Source organism: Engystomops pustulosus, chromosome 2 (assembly GCF_040894005.1).
Source record: "Engystomops pustulosus chromosome 2, aEngPut4.maternal, whole genome shotgun sequence".
NCBI classification, from domain to species: Eukaryota; Metazoa; Chordata; class Amphibia; order Anura; family Leptodactylidae; genus Engystomops; species Engystomops pustulosus.
The window spans coordinates 146347267-146368663 of record NC_092412.1 but is presented as its reverse complement, the minus strand read 5'-3'; the positions used below and the strand labels follow the sequence as shown (position 1 = coordinate 146368663).

The 21397-nt window shown below is 37.8% G+C and overlaps 1 protein-coding gene across 1 annotated transcript in view; it reads right to left on the bottom strand.

Moving 5' to 3' along the window:
* Positions 1 to 21397, bottom strand: part of GRIK3 (glutamate ionotropic receptor kainate type subunit 3) — a 337694-nt gene that overhangs the window by 169808 nt on the left and 146489 nt on the right. The window contains exons 2-3 of the mRNA XM_072136786.1: positions 3670 to 3846; positions 1015 to 1272 (exon numbers count right to left, since the gene is read on the bottom strand). Of these exons, the coding sequence (XP_071992887.1) occupies positions 1015 to 1272; positions 3670 to 3846 (435 nt within the window). The remainder of the gene's footprint in view (positions 1 to 1014; positions 1273 to 3669; positions 3847 to 21397) is intronic.

The window sequence follows — 21397 nt, the reverse complement described above, 5'->3', positions numbered from 1 at the left end:
ATCTTTCACAATGTTCCTAACCCATGTCAGCTAGCAGAGGTTGCTACTGAGAAGAAAACATCGAAGAGACCTAAATAAGAATCTTAAAAGTAATAATAAAGATGTGTTCAAAAATATTTTTCAAAATAAAGTTTATGGATGTGAACGCACTAGTTGGATGGCAACTCAAAGTGATAAATAATCAATATTAATTAAAATATATAAAATACATATAAAACCAAAAAGAATAACCAATAATACAAAATTAAATAAAAGCACTACATATACAGTATAAGCCAACCTGAATATAAGCCAAGGTACCTAATTTTACCACATAAAACTTGGAAAACCTATTGTTTTGAGTGCATACCTAGGGTGGGAAATGCATTGGTCACAGCCTCCACCCAGTATATAGCTAGCCATTCCCCTTCCACCCCCAGTATGTAGCTGACCAGCCCCTCAGTGTATAGCTTGCCAGCCACCTACCCCTCTGTATATAGCCAGACAGTCTTCCCATGCCCCCCAGTATATAGCCAGCCAGCTAGTCCCAGTTTATAGCCAGCCTATGCCCCAGTATATAGCCAGCCACTTACCCAGTATATAGCCAGACAGTCCCTGCCCCAGTATATGGCCAGCCAGCCCCAGTATATAGCTAGCCCCATGCCCCAGTATATAGTTGACTATCCCCTTCCTCAGTATAAAGTAAGACCCTGCCCAGTATATAGCCAGCCCCCTTCCCCTGACCCCAGTATATACCCAGCCAGCCCCTGACCCAGTATATAGCCAGCCCCCAGTATGCTCAGCACATAAAAAATTAAACTAAAAACTCACCTTCATGTAGGTCTTCTTCTTGCTTTCATTAGCAACAGGAAGCAAGACATTCTACACATAAAATCATTGATACAGCAGATGAAAATATCTTGCTATCTTTAACTTCACTCATACAAATGGTAGTAATTATTGTTCCTGTAAGTGTTAAGTGAAAAAAAACATGATGCAAATAAATAACTAATTTTCACAGTGTTATGGCCATACCTGTGCTGTCATCATAGACCACTGTGGCTGATCTCCACTTCAGAAATTGTACAAGATCCAGAATGGCGTGACTAAGAGAGGCATAGTCTGGGTACAAGTTTACATAGAAGGAGTCTCTGTTATCTAGCGGGTGATGCTTCCATCGGACCTGAATATGAGGCACTTCTAGTGCATTGCAAATAGATTGGACAGCGTTGGATGAAGAACTGTGTGATGGTCCAAAGATGGCAACAACTCCAAGAGCCAACTGGTCACACGCTGCAACAAAGAAACAATGTTGTACAAAATAGATAAAATTAAATTTCATGAAACAAAATAAATCAAAAGAAAGCAATACTGGTAAAATGAAATTATAGCTAAATGACATTTTGGCTAATTTTAATATTTAGCCAATAAATAGGGCCCAATAGCTAATAGCCTAGGGCATCAATTTGCCAGAGAAACCCCTGGTCTATTGGCCATAAATTTACCAGGATAACCCGGGCCAATCACAGCTATGGCTAGTAACTATGCACGGAATGCGCCCAAACCCCAGTCCCAAACTTAAAGTTCAGGTCCACTTATCTGTACCTAGGTGTGATCATCAATGACATGATGGACTAAAAAATGAAAAGCAACAAAGTGTAAAAGATGGTGATGTCTAGGTTGTACCTGCTGTGGAAACTGAAATCTTTTGATATATACGTAGCAAGGTACTAAAAATATTTTATGAAACAACAACAGCGAGCATAATATACTTTGCCGCTGTTTGCTGAGAGGCAAATAAATAGGCTACAGAAGATAAACTGAAAAGCCCAGTGCACAGTGGGAGAATCAATTTAAGAAGGTGTGGAAGGACAGATGTCTGACCAAATTTGACAACATATAATAATGTGACACACACCAGCTACATTATATAATTCAACAACAATTGGCAATTGGAATGCGGGACACTAATATTTCACGATCAATCATCCCAAAAACAATTGAACTTTACAAGCAACTTGTGGCTAGTAAGAAGCATTTACCTAATCCCCAAACCCCTACCTACTCATGGTCCCCCCTACTCCGTTCCCAAATTTAAAGTTTTTGTGAATGTATATTTGATATGTATTCTATTTGATCTGAATTGTAATATGAAAGGAGCCGTACTGTACAAAATAATTTTCCTGCCAAGATAAATAAATTACTATTCTATTCTAACTCTAATGAGGGAGTAAAGTAGTGGAGGAAGTGGGTACAGTGAATCAGCATCATGTGGAGGCCTCTTCTTTATATACACCAGTTTATGTCATTTTGACTTTAGAACAGACACTGATTCAGCAGCTCTTAAATTATCTAGCATCTATCCGATGTAACGAGCATAGTAATATACAGTAATCACATATATAGCAAAATATTAAATAAATAGTTCGAAACTATAAACAGGCATTCAAAAGCAAAAAGATTTGCCTGTTTCTTGAGAATAAAATACAAACCATCATTCCAATACTTATTAAATTTTTAAATAATTACTTTTTACTCCAGCTATTTTTACCCAAAAGTACATACATTAAAGACCCCCACCAAAGGACCTTTCACCCCCAGATAGACACCCACCAAATATGTCCCCCATAATCCTCTCCCCAGACCATTTCTAGCTACGACATTTAAAAAAAATTTAGGTTGGCAGAGTTAGTTTTAATCGAATCCGTCCTGGGGGACAGGATACAAGGATTCGACCTCTTATTTGGTAAGAGGTTGAATCGATTAAAACTAACTTTGCCAATCTAAATATTTTTTAAAAATGTCATTTCTAGAAAGGGGTTGGGAGAGGATTATGGGGGACATATTTGGTGGGGGTCTTTTTGGGGGTGACAGGTCCTCTTTAAATACAGTGCTCTCAGTTTGTATGACAATTTTTATTGAGGCATTGGTATTTGGTATTGTACATTAAGGACTATGTAGACAAAATATATAATTTACTCTGAGTCTGTTATGGGCAATTTCAACCCATGGAAGCAAGAGATCAATTTTTATCGGCTTAGCCTTGGCCACAATAGTCAACGCACTCATAAATTGTCTATGAAATGACTGTCTGAAAAGGTAATAACTTGACCATTGAACACGTCTTGGTTAAATCAACAAGGATAACTGCAGGACCAAATTCTGACTTGCAACACAAATCAGAGACCACTTTTTAGGTATTGCAGAAACCCCCCTTGTAGAACAAGTTCACATGTCATGTACAATAGATAGATAAATAGATGCTCATAAATGCATGGATGCCCATTAATAGGTGAATTCATTATTTTAGTGACCCTCCTTCACAATCCATCAATTATTTAGATTGACCTTGTAGTGCAGGGCTCTGTTCCTAGTAATATCCCCTGGCTACCTCACTTCAGTTTGTATATCCAACATCACCTATTCCCTAGTAATTAGGTATCTAGACTATCAAATATACCTAAATGACTAAGCAATTTGCCTATTGTTTTTTTATGACACATAAACTAGTATTAGACTGTAACAACTACATTTTGCTATAATAATATGATTAGAAGTGTTTAGAAAATGTAAAGGAATTGCTCCAAAACATATGGTGAATTTGTATTGAAATGGCATCTAGTTGTATTAACCTTAAATACTCTAAATGACATCCGTTTTAGCAGATTGCATACTCTAACTTTTTCTGACCTTTCCTGTTGGCTTCGAAACTGTCGTATAGGTTGATCCTCTGAATATCGTAGGTCAGTGTTGTGTTTGGTAACAATGTTCGATTTCTGTTGATGATGTTTGCAGCAAATCTAAAGGCTTGTTCTTCTGCACTGACGAGCTGACCAGTGGGTCCTTCCAGAAACTCAAAGATGCCTCCTGTGAAAATAATAATGCAGAATGAGAGAAGTGATCCTCCAACTGCTATAACATATGCATTGGTCCAACACCCAGTTCTGTTTATTTCTACCATATAAACTGTATGACCATACAGTATATATAATGTATACAATATATACCATGTATACAGTATATATAATGTACACAATATATACCATGTATAAATACGGTATTTATAATGCATACAATATATACTATGTATAAATACAGTATATATAATGCATACAATATATACCACATATATAAACTCTAACAGGGACTCAGGTGATTACTTAATTAATAACTGATTCATTATATATGACCACGTGGAACATAAATATCCTCTTTTAAGGTTAGTATCAGCTTACTAATGGTATTGCACACGCATTCTTTCAATTCATTCAATCAGAACTAAATGGCTAATATGTAGACCCCTAAAAAATTTTAATAATAAAATGAATGCAAAACAAGTGTAAAGAAGAGGAAACCTTCACCCTACAGATTCTAATTGACTGGCAGCTGAGAGGTTAAACATTGAGTCTACATCTACAGATGAAGTTTCTCATCCGTTTATAGTGTTAATAGACAAATAAATGGTCCATATCTCTTCGTAATATATACTGAAACCATGAAGATTTAGTCCATCTGGATCTTTTGTCAATTAGACATGAGAAAATTAAAACAACAATTAAAGAAATATGTCCCCAATGAGAAAAATAAACAGTGGAGATCAAAATAACGAGAAGTCTTTTAATGAAGCAAGCCATGGCCATATGTTTGATCCTCTGTTCACTGTGCTGTTCAGAGGCATCATTAATAATAATAAAAATAATAGATTTCTCCACAGACATCATGCCATTGAAGAACTTTAAAACTTTTCCTTGTGACATTTTGATGACACAAATACCCGTTTTACAAATCTGTGATTATTTTTGGTTTCACTTGGACTGAATGCAGACTTTCTCAATTGGCAAAATGATCTTTTTTGACATCCTTTCCTACCCTGTACCCCCAACAATGACATGAACCTTAAAGGGGTATTCCCATCTGTGCATTCACATTGAATTAAATTAATTTGGCATTTGTAAACATTTTTTCAATTGGATGTTATTAAAAAAAAATGTTCCTGTGTGAAGATAACTTCTCATAAATGGAGCCATGTTGTCCCTTAGAAACGAGATGGCTTCCTCGGATACGACCAACTCACATTTTGGCAGCGGTGGCCAGACATGCACTATTGAGCCCTGCTTGACCACATGGATACAGCGTTTATTAACCACAGTATGGCTGTGGGACATGGAGTAACTCCTCGGACATTTAATATTCAGAAACTTTTTGTTTCCTTGTGCAACCACTCCAGCAGAGGTGGTCGTATCCGTGGATACAGTCTGGTTTCTAATGGACAACATGGCTAAATTTATGAGAAATTATCTTCACACAGGAACATTTTTTTAATGACATCTAATTGAAGAAATGTATACATATGGTAGATTAATGTGATTAACTGAATGTGAGTGCCCAGACGAAAATACCCCTTTAAAGTATTCCAAGTTTTCCATATGTAGGAAGCCCTGGTATGCAGGCTTGACCAGTTTTACATTTTTTGCCTTCCCATAAAAGTCAGTAAAGCACCTGCAGGCCATGTCTTTGTCAATGCAGGGAGTAGTCAAACATTTAGCTAAACAAACTGCTACAATTATAATAATATTGCCAGTTGAAACATACCCATAATCCAAGCTTAACATCATGTTTTGCTTATTATCTGTGATTGAAGCTGGATCATGACTATACAGTACCTGTTTGACATTTCTAAACATCAAGTACATGTCTTCAGTATCTCTACATGAATGCATTACAATGCTAATGACAACTGTTAGACCAACATGACACCTTGAATGAATCCTTTATATAACAAGGCATATTACTTGTTCAGGCTTTAGAACCTTTATTTAACATTGAACTTACATTATCTAAAAGTAGACATATGGAAACTGCCTAAAACGGTCGTTGCTACCCTTAGCAACCAATCAGGGTGAATTTTTCATTTTGTACAGTGATCTTTGAAAAAGTAAGCTGTTCTGTAGTTGTTCTTGCTATGGGCAACAAAGACAGTAAAACTGTTTAAAAAAATAAAAAAAATAATGAAAATATGAATTCATATTTTAATAATACTCTAGAAGTTACAGAGAAAGGTACTGTGCAGCAGATGCCCTCTACTGCTACCTGGAGCTAGGTCAATAGTTAGGAAGCCATAAAACCATCCAGTTAAGATGATACACGCTTGGCCCCTCATCTTTATAAAGGTTAACAACGCAGTTAATGTCAATCCAAGATGAAATCAATAGAAAATAAGACCTGTGTGACACAACGTTGGATAACGATGATAAGTGATGAGTGTTTTACTGTGAGGGTCTGACATACTGCATTTCGGAGATGAGCAGACAACATATTGAAGCAAGCATATAAATATGTAGTGGGGGAGAGAGGAGGAGGGATGTCCTACCAGATCAAACATAATCATCACTGATCCGATGTAGAGAGATTAGGAACTGATAGCCATTTAGATGCTGTGTAAAGACAGAACAACAGGTTTACTAAAAAAAAGAGATATGAATCACAGACAAAGAGAAGTCTTAGGCTGCCGGATGGTCAGGGTTTGGAGTCGAGGAAATTTAAGTAGATAAATTAAACAAACTACAGGCTATGGGCCATTCTTTTTCTGTGATCTCCTACTACTGGTAAACCAGTAATATCAAACTTGTAGAATAATACAAACCAGAATATGCTTATTATGCTTATACTTGGGTTGTCCAAGTTCTCAGAATTTTGGAAATTAACACCTTTTCTCCTCCCAGTGAGTAAGCATTGTAGCTCCTGTAGGGCTTGCAGTCTTTGTTGTGCAGCCAATGAGCTTCTAACTGGTGGGTGCATGCATGTGCAGGATGCTGACTTGTATGGATTTGTGTTTTAGGAGGGAGCAGGTGGAAGGGTGAGACAGTGTAACAGTCTTTAAAGCCAGATAGCAGAGGGGCTAGGTTAGCCCCACAGGCTTATTAACATCATTTTGAAATTTTCATTTTAGAAGGAAGGAGGCCATGGATAACAAACATAAGAAGATTAGCACAGTCACAGTGCCTAGTTCTATGAATATGTGTTCCTGGTTTATGATGCTTGATTTTGGTGGTATATTTCCTTTTACTGGTTCCTATGAAAATATTACAACAGTCACTGAGAACAGAATATTTCCCAATCTACTTTCTGTGTCAATTTGACACTGTCTTCTAGATTTCTTTGTGCTTCCATGCTATATAAAGCTTTTTAATTTCCAATTAACAGAAATCTATCATTGGTCATGTGATGTCACACAGGTGCACGGCTGAATAATGTCACAGAGAGTAATCAGAGCTGTGTTATAATTAGCCATGCACCTGTGTGACATCACATGGCCATGGATAATTTCTTATCCGCTTGAAGTAAACATAAAAAACTTTAAGGAATTGACACAGAAAGTACATAAATGGGAATGCCCTTCAAACTACTAAGTGTTCCAATGATTGTTCTAAAAAATGTCTTTCAGCGAATGCTGACTTTTTTATAAAAATCATTTTAACAAATTTCTCAGCTCTGAGTAAAAGTTTTAATTGGTTTCCTGGTTGAATATTACACCTGTTACATACAACAGAGAAGATGAACTGTGAAGGAGCTCATTTGCAAAGTAAAGCAGTGTGACAACACATGAAGTTGCTCTTTGGAAATTAAAATCTTTGAATGTTAACCCCTTATCACTGACACTAGTTTTCAGCTCAATGACCAGACTCAATTTTTCAAATCTGACATGTCTCACGATAATTGGTTATAACTTCGGAACGCTTTAACATATCCTGGTGATTTTGAGAATGTTTTCTCGTGACACATTGTACTTCATGTTAGTTATAAAATTCAAGTGATAAGTTTTTCGTTTCGTTCTGAAAAAAAGTGAAAATTTGGCAAAAGTTTGTAAAAATTCTTCATTTTCCAAGTTTGAAATGTTCTGGTTTCCAGACAAGATGTAAAACTACCCAAAAAGTTTGATAATTAACATTTACAGAATATCTGCTTTATGTTGGGATGATATTTTATGCTTCCGGTCATTTTTCTAGGATGTTATGAGGTGCAGAACTTTAGGTGCGATTTTTCTTATTTTCATGAAAATTGCCAAAACTCACATTTTGAGGGACAACTCGGCTTTCAAGTGACTTTGAGAGGCCTAAATAATAGTAAAACCCCATAAATTACCCCACTATAGAAAGTTCACCCCTCAACATATGTAAAACAACTTCTATTAAGTCTATTAACCCTTTAAGTGTTTCACATGGGTTAAAAAATATGGACCTGCGTTTTAGAAACTATAGAATTTTTTTGGAAAATACATTTATTTAGGCCAAAACTGACAGTTTCAGAATAAATTAAATGAAACGCACTGCAACGCTTGATGCCCAATTCCTCCCGAGTTTACTGATACCACATATGTGGTGGTAACTGCTGTACGGGCGCACGGCCAAGTATAGAATGAATGGAGGCGCCATTCACAGCAGATTTGTATTGTCACATTGTACGACCTTATGAGGGCTTATTATGTACAGGATGAGATACAATGTATATATAATTCATTTTGGGAGTCTAAAGCTTATTCGTAAGATTGTATTAACTATTTCAAGGGGGACACAAACAAAATCATCAATTTTTATTTTGGATTGTTAGCATTTTTTTCACCCGCTCACCGTAACGTAAAAATAATATTTTATCTTTATTCTCTGGTTCACTACGATTGCGGTGATACCTCATTTATATAGTCTTTCTTATTTTTGCTCAATTTTCCTGAGCAAAACCAATATTGGAGAAAATTGCATTGTTTTTACTATTGACAACTTTTCAGGGCCATAACTTCTGTATTTTTCTGTTGTCAGATCTGGTTGAGGGCTTATTTTTTGCGAAAACAGTTGTTCTTTTCAGTCGTATCATATTAGGGAATGTAACTTTTTTTGATCAATTTTTAGAACATTTTTTGTGATGGTGTTTGATGGAAAATTGTATATTATGGGAAGTTTTTCGAGTTTTTTTTTTATGTAGTTCACCGAGCGGGTTCAATATTGATTTAGATTTATTGTACAGATTAATACGGACGCGGTGATACCAAATATGTACGTGTTTTTGTGTTTTATTTACTTTATTTGCATTTTATGTGTTACTGGGGAGATTTATTTTATTTATTTATTTAATTATATTATAAAAAGATTTAAATTTTTTTTTTAACTTTTTTTTACATTTTCTACTTCTTGGCTTGAATAAGCGATCATCCGATCGCTTATTCAAGCCTTTACACTGCAATACACTTGTATTGCAGTGTATACTGTAAGTAACTGAGCATGCTGAGCATGCTCAGTTACACACAGCCGGGTCCTGCCAGGAGGCGGAACCCGGCACAGAGAGAAGCCGACAGCCCCGGGTCACTCGTCGGAACCCGGGGCTGAGGCAGAAGGGATCGGATCCCCCGGTAAGCTCACCGGGGGGGTCCGATCCATAGGGGACACACTTGCACGCCGCGGTCATGCTTGACCGCGGCATGTAAGGGGTTAAACACCCGGGATCTGAGTTTTTCCAATCCCGGATGTTAGTGCCGGGTCTGGGCTGTGTTATCACAACCCGACACCGGCACCAGCAAGACCCGATGTCCCGAAATGTTCTTCTGACGCGCCGCCGTAGAAAGGCGTACGCGTCAGAAGAAGTACCCTTAATGACTGCCGTAAAAAGCCGATATGGCGGTCATTAAGGGGTTAAAGGAAATCTACCACCATGGTGAAGGTTTGTAAACCAAGCACACTAACATACTGGCATGTGCCCTCTTTGGCATGATCTGCTCCTCTTTTATCTTCTTAAGCCCTTAGTTTTCTAAAATGTTTTAAGAATTATGTAAATGTGCCTGAGGGGCTACAAGTTCCATTGACATCTAATGAGCTTTGAGCGCCTCATGATCATTTGCATAATTTGTAAAACCTTTTAGTTGTAAGAACAAGGGTTTAAGAAGCTAAAAGAAGAGCAGATCCTGACAGATGGGAAACCTCCGGTGGGCCCCGGGTCGCCTCACTCATATTTAGAAGAGCATAGGACTATGGCCACAATGTTCGGGCGCTGATGGACACTGTTTCCGCCAGATCTCGGCCAGTGCTGATGGACACTGTTTCCGCCTGATCTCGGCCGGGACACTTGATAGCAGGGTGCGCTGCGCACTTCCTCTGCGAGCCCCGGACAGATGCCGGCCGCGGCAACTCGGAAAATGACGTCATCTGTGCGAGCCACCGTGGCTGGCATAAGTGTGCGGACTCGCAGAGGAAGTGCGCGGTGCCTGACTGGGAAGGAGAAGCGCTGCATGACATGCTGCGTCTGAAACCTGGAATGGATCATGGACATCAGCAGCCACTTAAGGAGGTGAGGGGAAGGGTGGCCCTGTAAAGGCAGCTCTGAGGGGGACGGGTCCCTGTTATTTCAGCTACAGGGGAGAAGGGCACCTGTGAGTTCATCTTTGGGGGAGAGAGGGGCCCCTGTGAGTTCATCTATGGGGGCAGAGGGGCCCCTGTGAGTTCATCTTTGGGGGCAGAGGGACCCCTGTGAGTTCATCTTTGGGGAGAGAGGGGCCACTGTGAGTTCATGTCTGGGGGGAGAGATGGGCCCCTGTGAGTTCATCTTTGGGGGTAGAGATCCCTTGTGAGTTCATCTTTTGGGGAGAGAGGGGCCACTGTGAGTTCATGTCTGGGGGAGAGGGGCCCCTGTCCTTTCAGGTCTGGGGGGAGAGGGGCCCCTGTGAGTTCATGTCTGGAGGGAGAGGGGCCCCTGTCATTTCAGATCTGGGGGGAGAGGGACCCTTTAATGGCAGCTGCTGTAATGGAAGCTGTGGGGGGGCTGTAATGTTTACTATGGGGGGAGGACGAGGGACCTGTGGGAGGAGGGGAGCCCTGTGACTTGTTTTTTCATTTCCATTTTTCACTCCCCACCATCAAAAATCTATAACTTTTTTATTTTTACACATAAAGAGCTGTGTGAGGGCTTGTTTTCTGCTTAACAAATTGCACTTCGTAGTGACGGTATTTAATTTTCCATGTCGTGTACTGAGAAGCAGGCGAAAAAATTCCAAATACAGTGAAAATGGTGAAGAAATACAATTGCGCCACTTTCTTGTGGGCTTGGTTTTTAGGGCTTTCATTATGCGCCCCAAATGACATGTCTACTTTATTCTTTGGGTCGGTGCGATCACGGGGATAACAAATTTGTATAGGTTTTATGTTTTCATACATCTACAAAACTTAACACCTCCTGTACAAAAAAATGTTTTTTATTTTACCATTTTCTAGCACCAATAACTTTTTCATACGTCGGTGTACGGAGCTGTGGGGGATGCCATTTCTTGCGACTTTCGGTGACGTTTTCAATGCTTCTATTTTTAGGACTTTACAACCTTTTGATCACTTTTTATTGAATTACAGGCAGTCCCCGGGTTACACACAAGATAGGGTCTGTAGATTTGTTCTTAAGTTGAGTGTGTATGTAAGTTGGAACCGTATATTTTATTATTGTAACCCCAGTCAAATTTTTTTTGGCCTCTGTGACAATTGGATTTTAAAAATGTTGGATTCTCATAAGAACCAGGATTAACAATAAAGCTTTATTACAGACACCTGTGATACCTGTTATAGCCTATTATTGTAGCCTAAGACTAAAGTACAATAAATCACCAATATCCAGAGGTCCGTTTGTAACTATGGGTTGTATGTAAGTCAGGTACAGGGTAAAATGCAGTGAAAAACTGTTATATATATATCATATTTTAATAGATCAGACTTGGGGATACCTAATGTGTTTATGATTTTTACTGTTTATTTATATTTATATGACTTTTATTTATATTTTTTAATATAATTTTTTTTTACTATTTTACTATTTTTTTTTTTTACCCCCTAGGGTACTTTAAGCCTAGGTTGTCTGATTGATCCTACCAATTACTGCCACAGTATGGCAGTATATAGGGATTTTCGCACATGAATCGCACATTGTATGTGAATCGCACATTGTAATAAAAGGGTTAAAACGAGACAGCGTCGGGTCTTCCGAAGCCCTGAGGCTGTCATGGCAACTGAACGCTGCCCTCTGATGATGTCACGGGGAGTGTCTATTTTCACCAAGCCCATGCCCCGCCACCTTTTTGAAGCTGGCAGCGACGGACTTGATAGCACATGCGGTCGGTGCTAGCACCGTTCACGGGTGCTGCTAGTAAGTGTTTGCTGCAATATGCAGCAAAGACCAGCTATGGAGAGGGCTCAGCCCGTGAAGCCTCTCCATGCACACGCAGCAGGCGTTAAAGGGTTAATGGCATGTTTTAGTTTAGTTTTAGAGGGGAGGGTGTGTTTAGGGTGATGAGCTGTGTTGATGTTACTAATGCACACAGATGCGTTTTTTTGCACATGCAAATATAGCAGGTTTTACCATTTATTTACACATAGGGGCACATTTACTTACCCGTCCCGTTGACGCCGCCGATCCGGAATGTCTGAGAAGGATTCGGAGCTGTGACGATTCACTAAGGTCGTGCGTCCAATTTCCTGCATGTGTTGCTTCCCCTCTGAGGTCCGTCGGAGTTCACCTTCTTCTTCCCAGTGCATGTGAGTGCAATTCAGCACAAAACGGAAAAATTTGAGAAACCCGACATAAAAAATGTGTCCGACGGACCCTTAGTAAATGTGCCCCATAGTCTTGCATTCTTTATTTCTAATGGGTGGGCCCCAAATGTCATTTTCGCTGGTGGGCCCCAGATAATCCAGCCCGACCCTACATGGGACTCACCCCTTCTGAAAGATCCATATTCTGTGATGAAGTTCTCTTTGACCATGTACCATGGGGTAAAATACTAAATACATCTGACTTAAAAACAAATGTCAATATACATACTTTGTATCTTAATTTTGTTTCTGATTCAAACAAATATTGGAAATATGAGTGAAATAATTGGAATAAAACTTTCAAACAGCTTTACTTTTGCAGTGAGTAATACAAATCATGCAGACATATGGTCCAGAATCACTATGAAAGTACACATGCTACACTTGAGTAAGATCAAGTACATCTGTCTTCATTTGGCAATGCCAGGAAATAAGACTCACTTCCAATTATTTTGTGAGCATTATACAGTAATTAATACATTGATCTCCTGTGTTTCCACTGAGTGAGACTAAACCTCATTGAGTCAGAGTGAAATGTTGTGTGGGATAATGATATTCCAGGAGGAAGTCTACAATTCAATTAGCGATATTAGGAACACTGTGTTATATTATCATACACTTACAATCATCTAAAATACTGCACCACTCACAAAATAAAACTACTTGATGTTGTAATTGTTTCCCTACATGCAATGTCTGCCAGCAACTTATGAGACTGCCAACAAGTGTCTAAGATTGTATGGAGATAATCTCCACAAATGGAAGTTTACCAGACAATCGATACACTAAAGTTGGCCAACAGGGCACGCATCTTCTGTTCTATGTGGGAGTATTTTGTACTATGTTAACAACTACAAGCAATAACTCAAAATATTTTCAATGTATTTTAAAATAAGGTGATAAAGGTAAAGTGAAACAATTAATACATTGAAATAACACATATATGAATGGATTCAGAAGTGAACTGTAAGAAGATACACAACCATGGAGAAGCAATACAAAACATACAAAGCAGGAATACTTTGGGAAATGGCCTTGGGTTTCAATAAACACTACCTGGTTACTAAGGTATGTTAATAGAGTGGGTGCGGAAAGTATTTAGACCTCTTTAAATTATTCCCTCTTTGTTTCATTGCAGCCAATTGGTTAGATCCAAAAAGCTCAATTTTTTGCTCATTAATGTACACTTTGCACTCCATCTTGACAGAAAAAACCCCAAAATGTAGATATTTTTGCTAATTTACTAAACAAGAACATACATATTCAGACCATTTGCTGTGACACTCATATTATACACAAATACTCCTTGTGGCAAAGCACAGATATAGCCAATGGTTATAAAATAATTTCTGCAGACCTCAAGGTTCCGAAGAGCACAGCGGGCTCCATAATCCATAAATGGAAGAAATTTGGGATGACCACAACTTTTTCTTGATCTGGCCATCCATCTAAACTAAGCAATTGTGGAGAGCATTGGTGAGAGAGGTAAAGAAGAACCCCAAGATCACTGTGGCTGATATCCAGAGATGCAGTAGGGACACGGAGAAAGTTCCAAAGAGTTCAAAAGCTTATATTTAAAATCAGCTCATAAACAAAAAAAAATGTGATTAAAAAACTGTGAAAAATGCACATTCTCCTGTTTGGTGACAAGCTTTTCTGATACTTGAGATACAATCCATGATGGAACCATTATATAAATTATAGAGAGTCCTGCACTGAGTTTCCATTATGTATGGAACCATGGCTCAACTTGTGTCGTTTTGAAAAGGTCTAAACATAGACAGCATTGCATACAATTTGTTGGCAGTCCACAGTCAGTATGATCTCTTTGTTACCCATTCCAGGGGCCCTACTTGCCTGTTACATGGATTTCTGCTGCATATTCCTGGAGAACTCTTCCATTGGACAGTGCACTAATTCTCTTGTACTACAATACTTTATTACCAGGAAGACATCAATTAAATGTTTTGATATACTGCAGGTCTTTTTCAGCACACTGTTTTTTATAGTTTGCGCTCTTATTTTACATAATTTCATTCCATTTTTGCTGCTACATTCCCATACAACTGTCGTCACTACTAACTACCTGCACAAAGGTGTTCCCCCAATACACATGGTGCAGTACTTCCTAACATTATAAAAGTATGAGAGCAAATTAATAATATTTGATTACATTGACATATAGATGAGCCCAACAATCAAGTAGCTAGTTGGATTGTTGAAGTTGGACATTGTTCTTCTGGTTGTAACACTTATAATATAGCTGACACACTTAGTGTGGCTGAAAGCTATTACCTCTGACTCATTTGGCTTTGCTAACTGTACTTGTAATTTCATAAATAGTAAATTAAATTGCCAGACATCTCTAATTATTCTTATTTCTATAGAGAACAAAGGGAATAACAAATAAATCCAGCCCGTAAAAATGAAAAGTTTGTTTACCTTCACGACAGAAGAGTCATAGTCATTCATTTTTCAGCAGATTTTGTTAAAAGTGGTGGGATGTAGATACTAAAACGTAATGTATATCACCCAGATCCTGTACAGCCGCAAAGAGAACTCCTATGGTTTCATATTATAGAGCTGTGTACAATCCATTAGTCCCCATATGGTACCACTGTGCGACACTGTATGCTCCCGTAGAAACATACTAACATAAAAACATGGAGCTTCATTATGGACCCATAAACAATTACAATTTTTTTTTTAGCTTTCAGATCCTCTTTGAATATGTATATCATGAAAATGTGTGAAATTTCAGATTTAGCTAGACCATGACAGTGCATATTATTTGTTCTCTGATATAGTTGTGTACGTTTATAGAAAGTGTAAAAAAGGGGTGGTCATAAAAATGTAATCTGTATGTTACTATGACAATTTACTCCAGAAATCTGGGCCCTTTCTGCACTAAAAATATCTCTGGATAATTACAGAAAATGCGTTGAAAAGAAATAAATAAACATAGAAAAATAACAGTAACAACCTGCACAAAAAATAATTGGCCCTGAGATGAGTGTGGTCACTTTCTCATGATGGTGAATCGATTTTGTTCTGCAGCCTCCTGTGTATGTGATTTGTGCTTATTCATGAATTCATTCTGTAGCAGTGCCAATCCCGAGGCGATGAGATCAGCCTGACAGCCCTTTCTCTCTAGAGACTGCTTAGCTGCATACGCCATGCAAGAAGCCTTATCATTGGGGAGCTGGGTGAACACAAATTAACACAAGAAAAATGGCACCGATCCAGATTGTATCGATCGGCTGGATTATTTTCAGCAGGAATCTCTGCCCGTGTTTTCATATAGAGTCCCCTGGGGAATGGCTTTTTCTCCATGCAGCAGAATAGAAGGTTTGAGACAGTGATGCAGGGCTGAAGCCATTGAAGCTTTTCTCTTACAGGACACTTATTTTTTTGTACATTACATTCTAAGCAAAGCCATGTATACAATTTACAGTCACACGGGCTGTTTATCAAGACTGTCAAGGAAAATGCAGCCTTATACTTAACCTGTCACTAAAAGATGTATTATTGCCTACTGCCAAGGATACTGGCTGTGCCATTTTCATACTTGCACTGTTAAGTTTCATAAAACATACATACATTAAAAGGAAAAAATATATATAAAATAGAAGGAAAATGGTAAAAACACTTGAGTGCCTATCCACCTGTCTAAACCCCACTAGGAATTAGTAAATGGTGCAGGAAATAGACCTGCCTATGTTGAGTAACATTGAAATGGATCACAATAATATCTGGAGTCATGGTGCAAAATCTATTTAACTTCCCCTAACTTGATCTCATTTCTTTAAATGGGTTTCTGGAAATAAAAATGTTCTTATATATGGCTAAGGGGGCTGTAAAAACAATAAACCACTTACACTCTCCATCCTCTGGTTAAGCAGCAGTACTACCAGTCACAGTTATCATATTTTTCTATTTTTCAGACTAAAAATACTTTGATTTTCTCAGAAATCAAAGGTGCGCCTTATAGTCCAGTGTGCCTTATATATGAACCGTACTTACAGACAAGAGCTGCCTTGAACTGTGCACAGGTCTGCCACCTGCTAGTCATTCATCCTTATAATCAGGTGCGCCTTATACTCCGGTGCGCCGTATATATGAACCTAGACGTTTTAGAAGGCATTTATTGATGGTGCGCCTTATACTCTGGTGTGCCTTACAGTCTGAAAAATACTGTAGCCTTTGTTTGTATAAAGAGATCGGCGATGTTATGTCATGCCCAAAGCCATGTTCTTTCTACAGTCTGAAACTCCTACTGTAGCAGGCACGCATCGGTGATTTGAATGGCACCACCGGCCCGTGTACGGCCATGACCAAGACACCAAGACAGACTATGAAGGGTGGTGTCGCAGCTTAACCAGAGGGAGGAAAGAAGTAAGTGCAGTTTGTATTTTCACAGCCCCCTTGATAAATAAATAACTGTCTTTGGTAATAATATGGGCACTGGACAGAAATGTGTGCATTACTTGTGCAGTCAGTGAGAAAGTACTGAAGAATATGGAATATGGTGGAAATCTGAATATATCCTTTATCTATTGATTTTTATAGTGCATATTAAGCAGATGTCAATCAAGAAAGTTTAACTAATCTTACAAATTCCTAGCTCAGTATTTAGGGAAACTAATACATGGGAATGTCAAAACCTACTAAGACTCGGTTGTTGCTGTCACCCATGGCAGTTTATTAGAATTTCTTTGCAGTCAGTTCTGGCTGTCATTACTAAAGTTCTGTAGTCTGAAAGTTCACAACATGATACCAACAAGACCAAATGTGTCTGAGCTGTAGGCGAAGAAGTAAGTGTTGTATTCTTGGTACATAATCATGTAAATCACATTGAGGAAATTCCTGCTGTAACTCACAGACAAATGTTTTGGGTTTTGCATTTAACTCATTTAAACTGTCACATCATATGACATATGTGAAAGTCTATATCATGAAATATTAACAGTGGGACGCAGCCTACATTACACTCTATTATGCCAGCCTCAATAGTGTTTAAACATCAATCAATATGCAGGTTAAACTCTCTCTCCGCTCGCTTTATAACTGAGAGGCAGGCTAATTGATCTCCAGAGAAAGTCAATCTTCTATGAAAAGAAAATACTCTAATTATAACGAACTTCACAGTCATTTGCACAGCACAGACTGCAAACTATGTAATAGGAAATTCTGCACCTGCTTACGCTGAGTTATAACCTGTTGATTTGAGCTTTAAGGTGGATTCAGGAATCAGCAGCATATGGAGGGTGGACTGTTCTGATCACAAGATACTCATCATTTTAAGTACTGGATACTCTACTGTCCCAGAACATAAAGGCATGTTCATATTTTTCAATGAGCACATAAAATTTTAGGGTATCCTTTAGGCCATATGGCACTATGGAAAGACACCACTAAAACCAGACCATTGCAGGTGGGTTTTATGGCTGGTATATCCACATTTGAACGTCACCTGGCATTGTCTGCCTTACGAAGATAGACCTCTTGTCCTTAATTAGTATTACACTTTATATTTTCTACTTGAAACAAGAAACAATGAAATTTCATCATTTATATAGAAATAGAGTTTTAAAAATATGTAAATTGTCCTCAGGGGCTACAGGGTACCCACATTTTTCACGCCCCTACCGTGACATACACAGTACCCCTTCTTTACACTTTCTACCACTTATTATTAATGTCTCTTGCATGGGTCTATGCCCTCATCCTCCCTCCCTTTCTCCTGTCCAAGAACCTGCAAGAGGCATAAAGAATTAGCACAAAAATTGTGATTTTCATGCCTAATAATGATCACATTGGAAGGGAAGGAGGCGATAAACGGCTACAAGGAAGAAAGGCATAAATGCCTAAAAGGGGCATGAAAAATAAGGGGTAGACTTTGCAAGTCTGTGATGTACCCAGTAGTCCCTGAGGACAGTTTACATAGTTTTATAATTCTATGTCCACATAAATGGTGATAATGCTGGTTTAATGAAGATCACAACTTGAAATTTGGCAGTATAGGTGGTAGATTTCTTTTAATTTAACAAAATACATTAATATATAAAATGGGATTTAATAGTTTTATTATAATATAATTTTATCCTTATACAATATATAAGACTATAAAAATAGAACTTCAAGAGGAGTCATTGGAATTACAAGATGTAGCACTTTGCTGCCCTTTAACAATTTCCCACCACCAGTTCAGTGGTATCATTCCAAATCTCACTTCTCCAACCATGGTTTTTATTCCTAGGGACACATCCCAGTGGGAGCCAAAATTGCCAAAACTCCAATTTTGTGAGACACTATTCTGTGCTCAATCCTTCCATCACTAATTTCAAACAACTCCAAGTACACCTTACTCTCCGCTCTGTTAACTCTTTCCTGTCAGCCTTTCATACACTGTCCCAATCATTATGGTTTGTAGTCTGTGCAAGGCCATCTTTTTAAAGGGAATATACCACATCTACCAGGTGTTATCTGCTGGTAGCGTGTTACACTGTGATTACCAACATACCTTTATTATTTCTGTCCATTGTGTAATTTCCAACATAATTAATTTCATTTTTGGCATCAGGGTGGAGTGTTACCCACTACATTGGGTGACTGTTATAGACTGGCATCTATAATCAACATTTTTAACTAGTGTGTAAGGGCCAGTTCACATCTCAGTTATTTCAACTGTTTTGAATCAGGAATCGTGAGTCAAAAGCAGGTGAGTAGAATATGCAGAAATAATGTTTAATGAAAACTGTTCTAGGTTTTGGCTCAAAATAACTGATAAAACAAATGAAATACAGGCGATTTGAACTGGCCTTTGCTCTGGCATCATTCTATGCTTAGATTTAACATAGAAAATGTAAAACAAATTATTATACATATTTTAACTGTTCACTGAGTAAATTCTCAATAAAATGATTAAGTGGCATTCATTGCATTTTATTTTCTTAACTATATTTCTCAAGACCGCTCTCTTTCAAACAACCCTCAGGCACATTTACTGTATAGCTAGTTCTGGAATTCTTTGAAGGCATCTATCCATCATCAGATTCATAAATATATCCCTTCATTACATAAAATTGCATTTTCCAATGTGTAAGGTGCACCTTTAATATAGTTTCTATTATCCTTTGTACTTGAAGTAAAAGGTTGGACTTTTTTTGGTAAGAGAACTTATCTTTGTGTAACCTTGTGTATTGTTATATTTTTTTAATATTAACTCTTGGTGTAGAGACTTCAAAGATAAAAATAAATTAATATGGAAACATTAGTGTGGAAATATCTGCATCTGTATGAGTATTTTGACTACCCCTCGTTTGGACCAACAATAACTCAATTGTATATTGTATATTGTAATTGTATATCTGATGAAATGACGGAAATGTGAACATAAAAAGTAATTATTCTATTATGCTTTTCCATATAATTCCATCAATTATAATACTTAGTACTGTCGGTTTACAGGTGCGTGTACTTCATCTAAGGTTCAAGTGTTGATGATGACATTTCTAATTTTGTATTTCAGAACATTTATGAGAAGTTTGTCCTTCTTACAAACATCTTTGAATTGTTCAATTCTCAATCGAAAAAATAATGAACAGACTATTTACACAGTGTTATTGTTATCCAGACAATGTTATTATATACATCAACTTCTCCATACAAGGCAATATTTACTGTTCTGATACTGATGGCTGTCAGGTTCTTTTAGGAGTAAAGGAGCATCTTGTATTACCAACTATTCAGGAAGCAAGATCAAGGGAATACATCAAAGACTAAAGCTTCTAACAGTATGCAGTACAACGCTCGCTAAGTAACAAATCCTTTTCTTGTATTTACACTGATAATTTACATTTGTCTTCTGGAATATTTTCTGTTAGCACAAATGATATTTGATAGGTTTACTTCATAGAATCATATTAAATACCTGAGTAGTTCTCTCTCTCTATCTCTCTCTCTCTCTCTCTGCCTCTAGCGTATTTACAGGGTTACCAGGTTTACAAAAACCAATATTGAGGAGACTGGCCACTTAATAAGCAATTTTAATGGTGACACTATGTGTCTTACCAACAGGTGTTACTGTTACTTTTATAAAGGTTTTAATAGTTATGTTGAGCTGGCACATCTCATCTAAACTATACTCTGAACCATAACATTGTGGTAGGGGGTATGCAATAATTTACATCACTCATCGGGTTGGTCTGCCTGAGACCTGACATTGATTTTAAATAATCTTTCTTTCAATTTTCTGATTTGGCACCTTAAAGTATAACTTGAAAATATAAACACTTTTGCCTAAATCTGCACTAAGCCAAAATCAGCAATTCTAATTCTAATTTACACTGTCAGTTTGTCACTCTGCCTTTGTTTGGTTGGTTGCCATGGGAATCCATAGCTAGACAGTGAAGATGAGAGGAAGACTAATAACATGCTTTATGTTATCCAATTACATACCAGGAATGGTATGTAGCAGAGCTGTTTGTGTTTCAAAGCTTGAATATAGTAGAAATGTGTATGTGTGAAAGTTTGAATGTACAAATAAAGACAGATATATGGCTCTAATTCAGTTCTAATGAATTGATCAGGTCCTGCAAACACAGCACAGTATATATACAGTGCAACCTCTTTGAGCAGATCTCTTTGCACAGGAAAGTGGTGGTGTAAAGATAGGAGGTAGCTGCCGTATGGTGCAATGGCAAAACATTTAAAAAATCAGTTATTAAATTAAAAAAAAACTGTCTATTAGGGAGAGGGTCCTCTCAGAGAGGTCGTCTTCTGGAATATATATATACAGTACA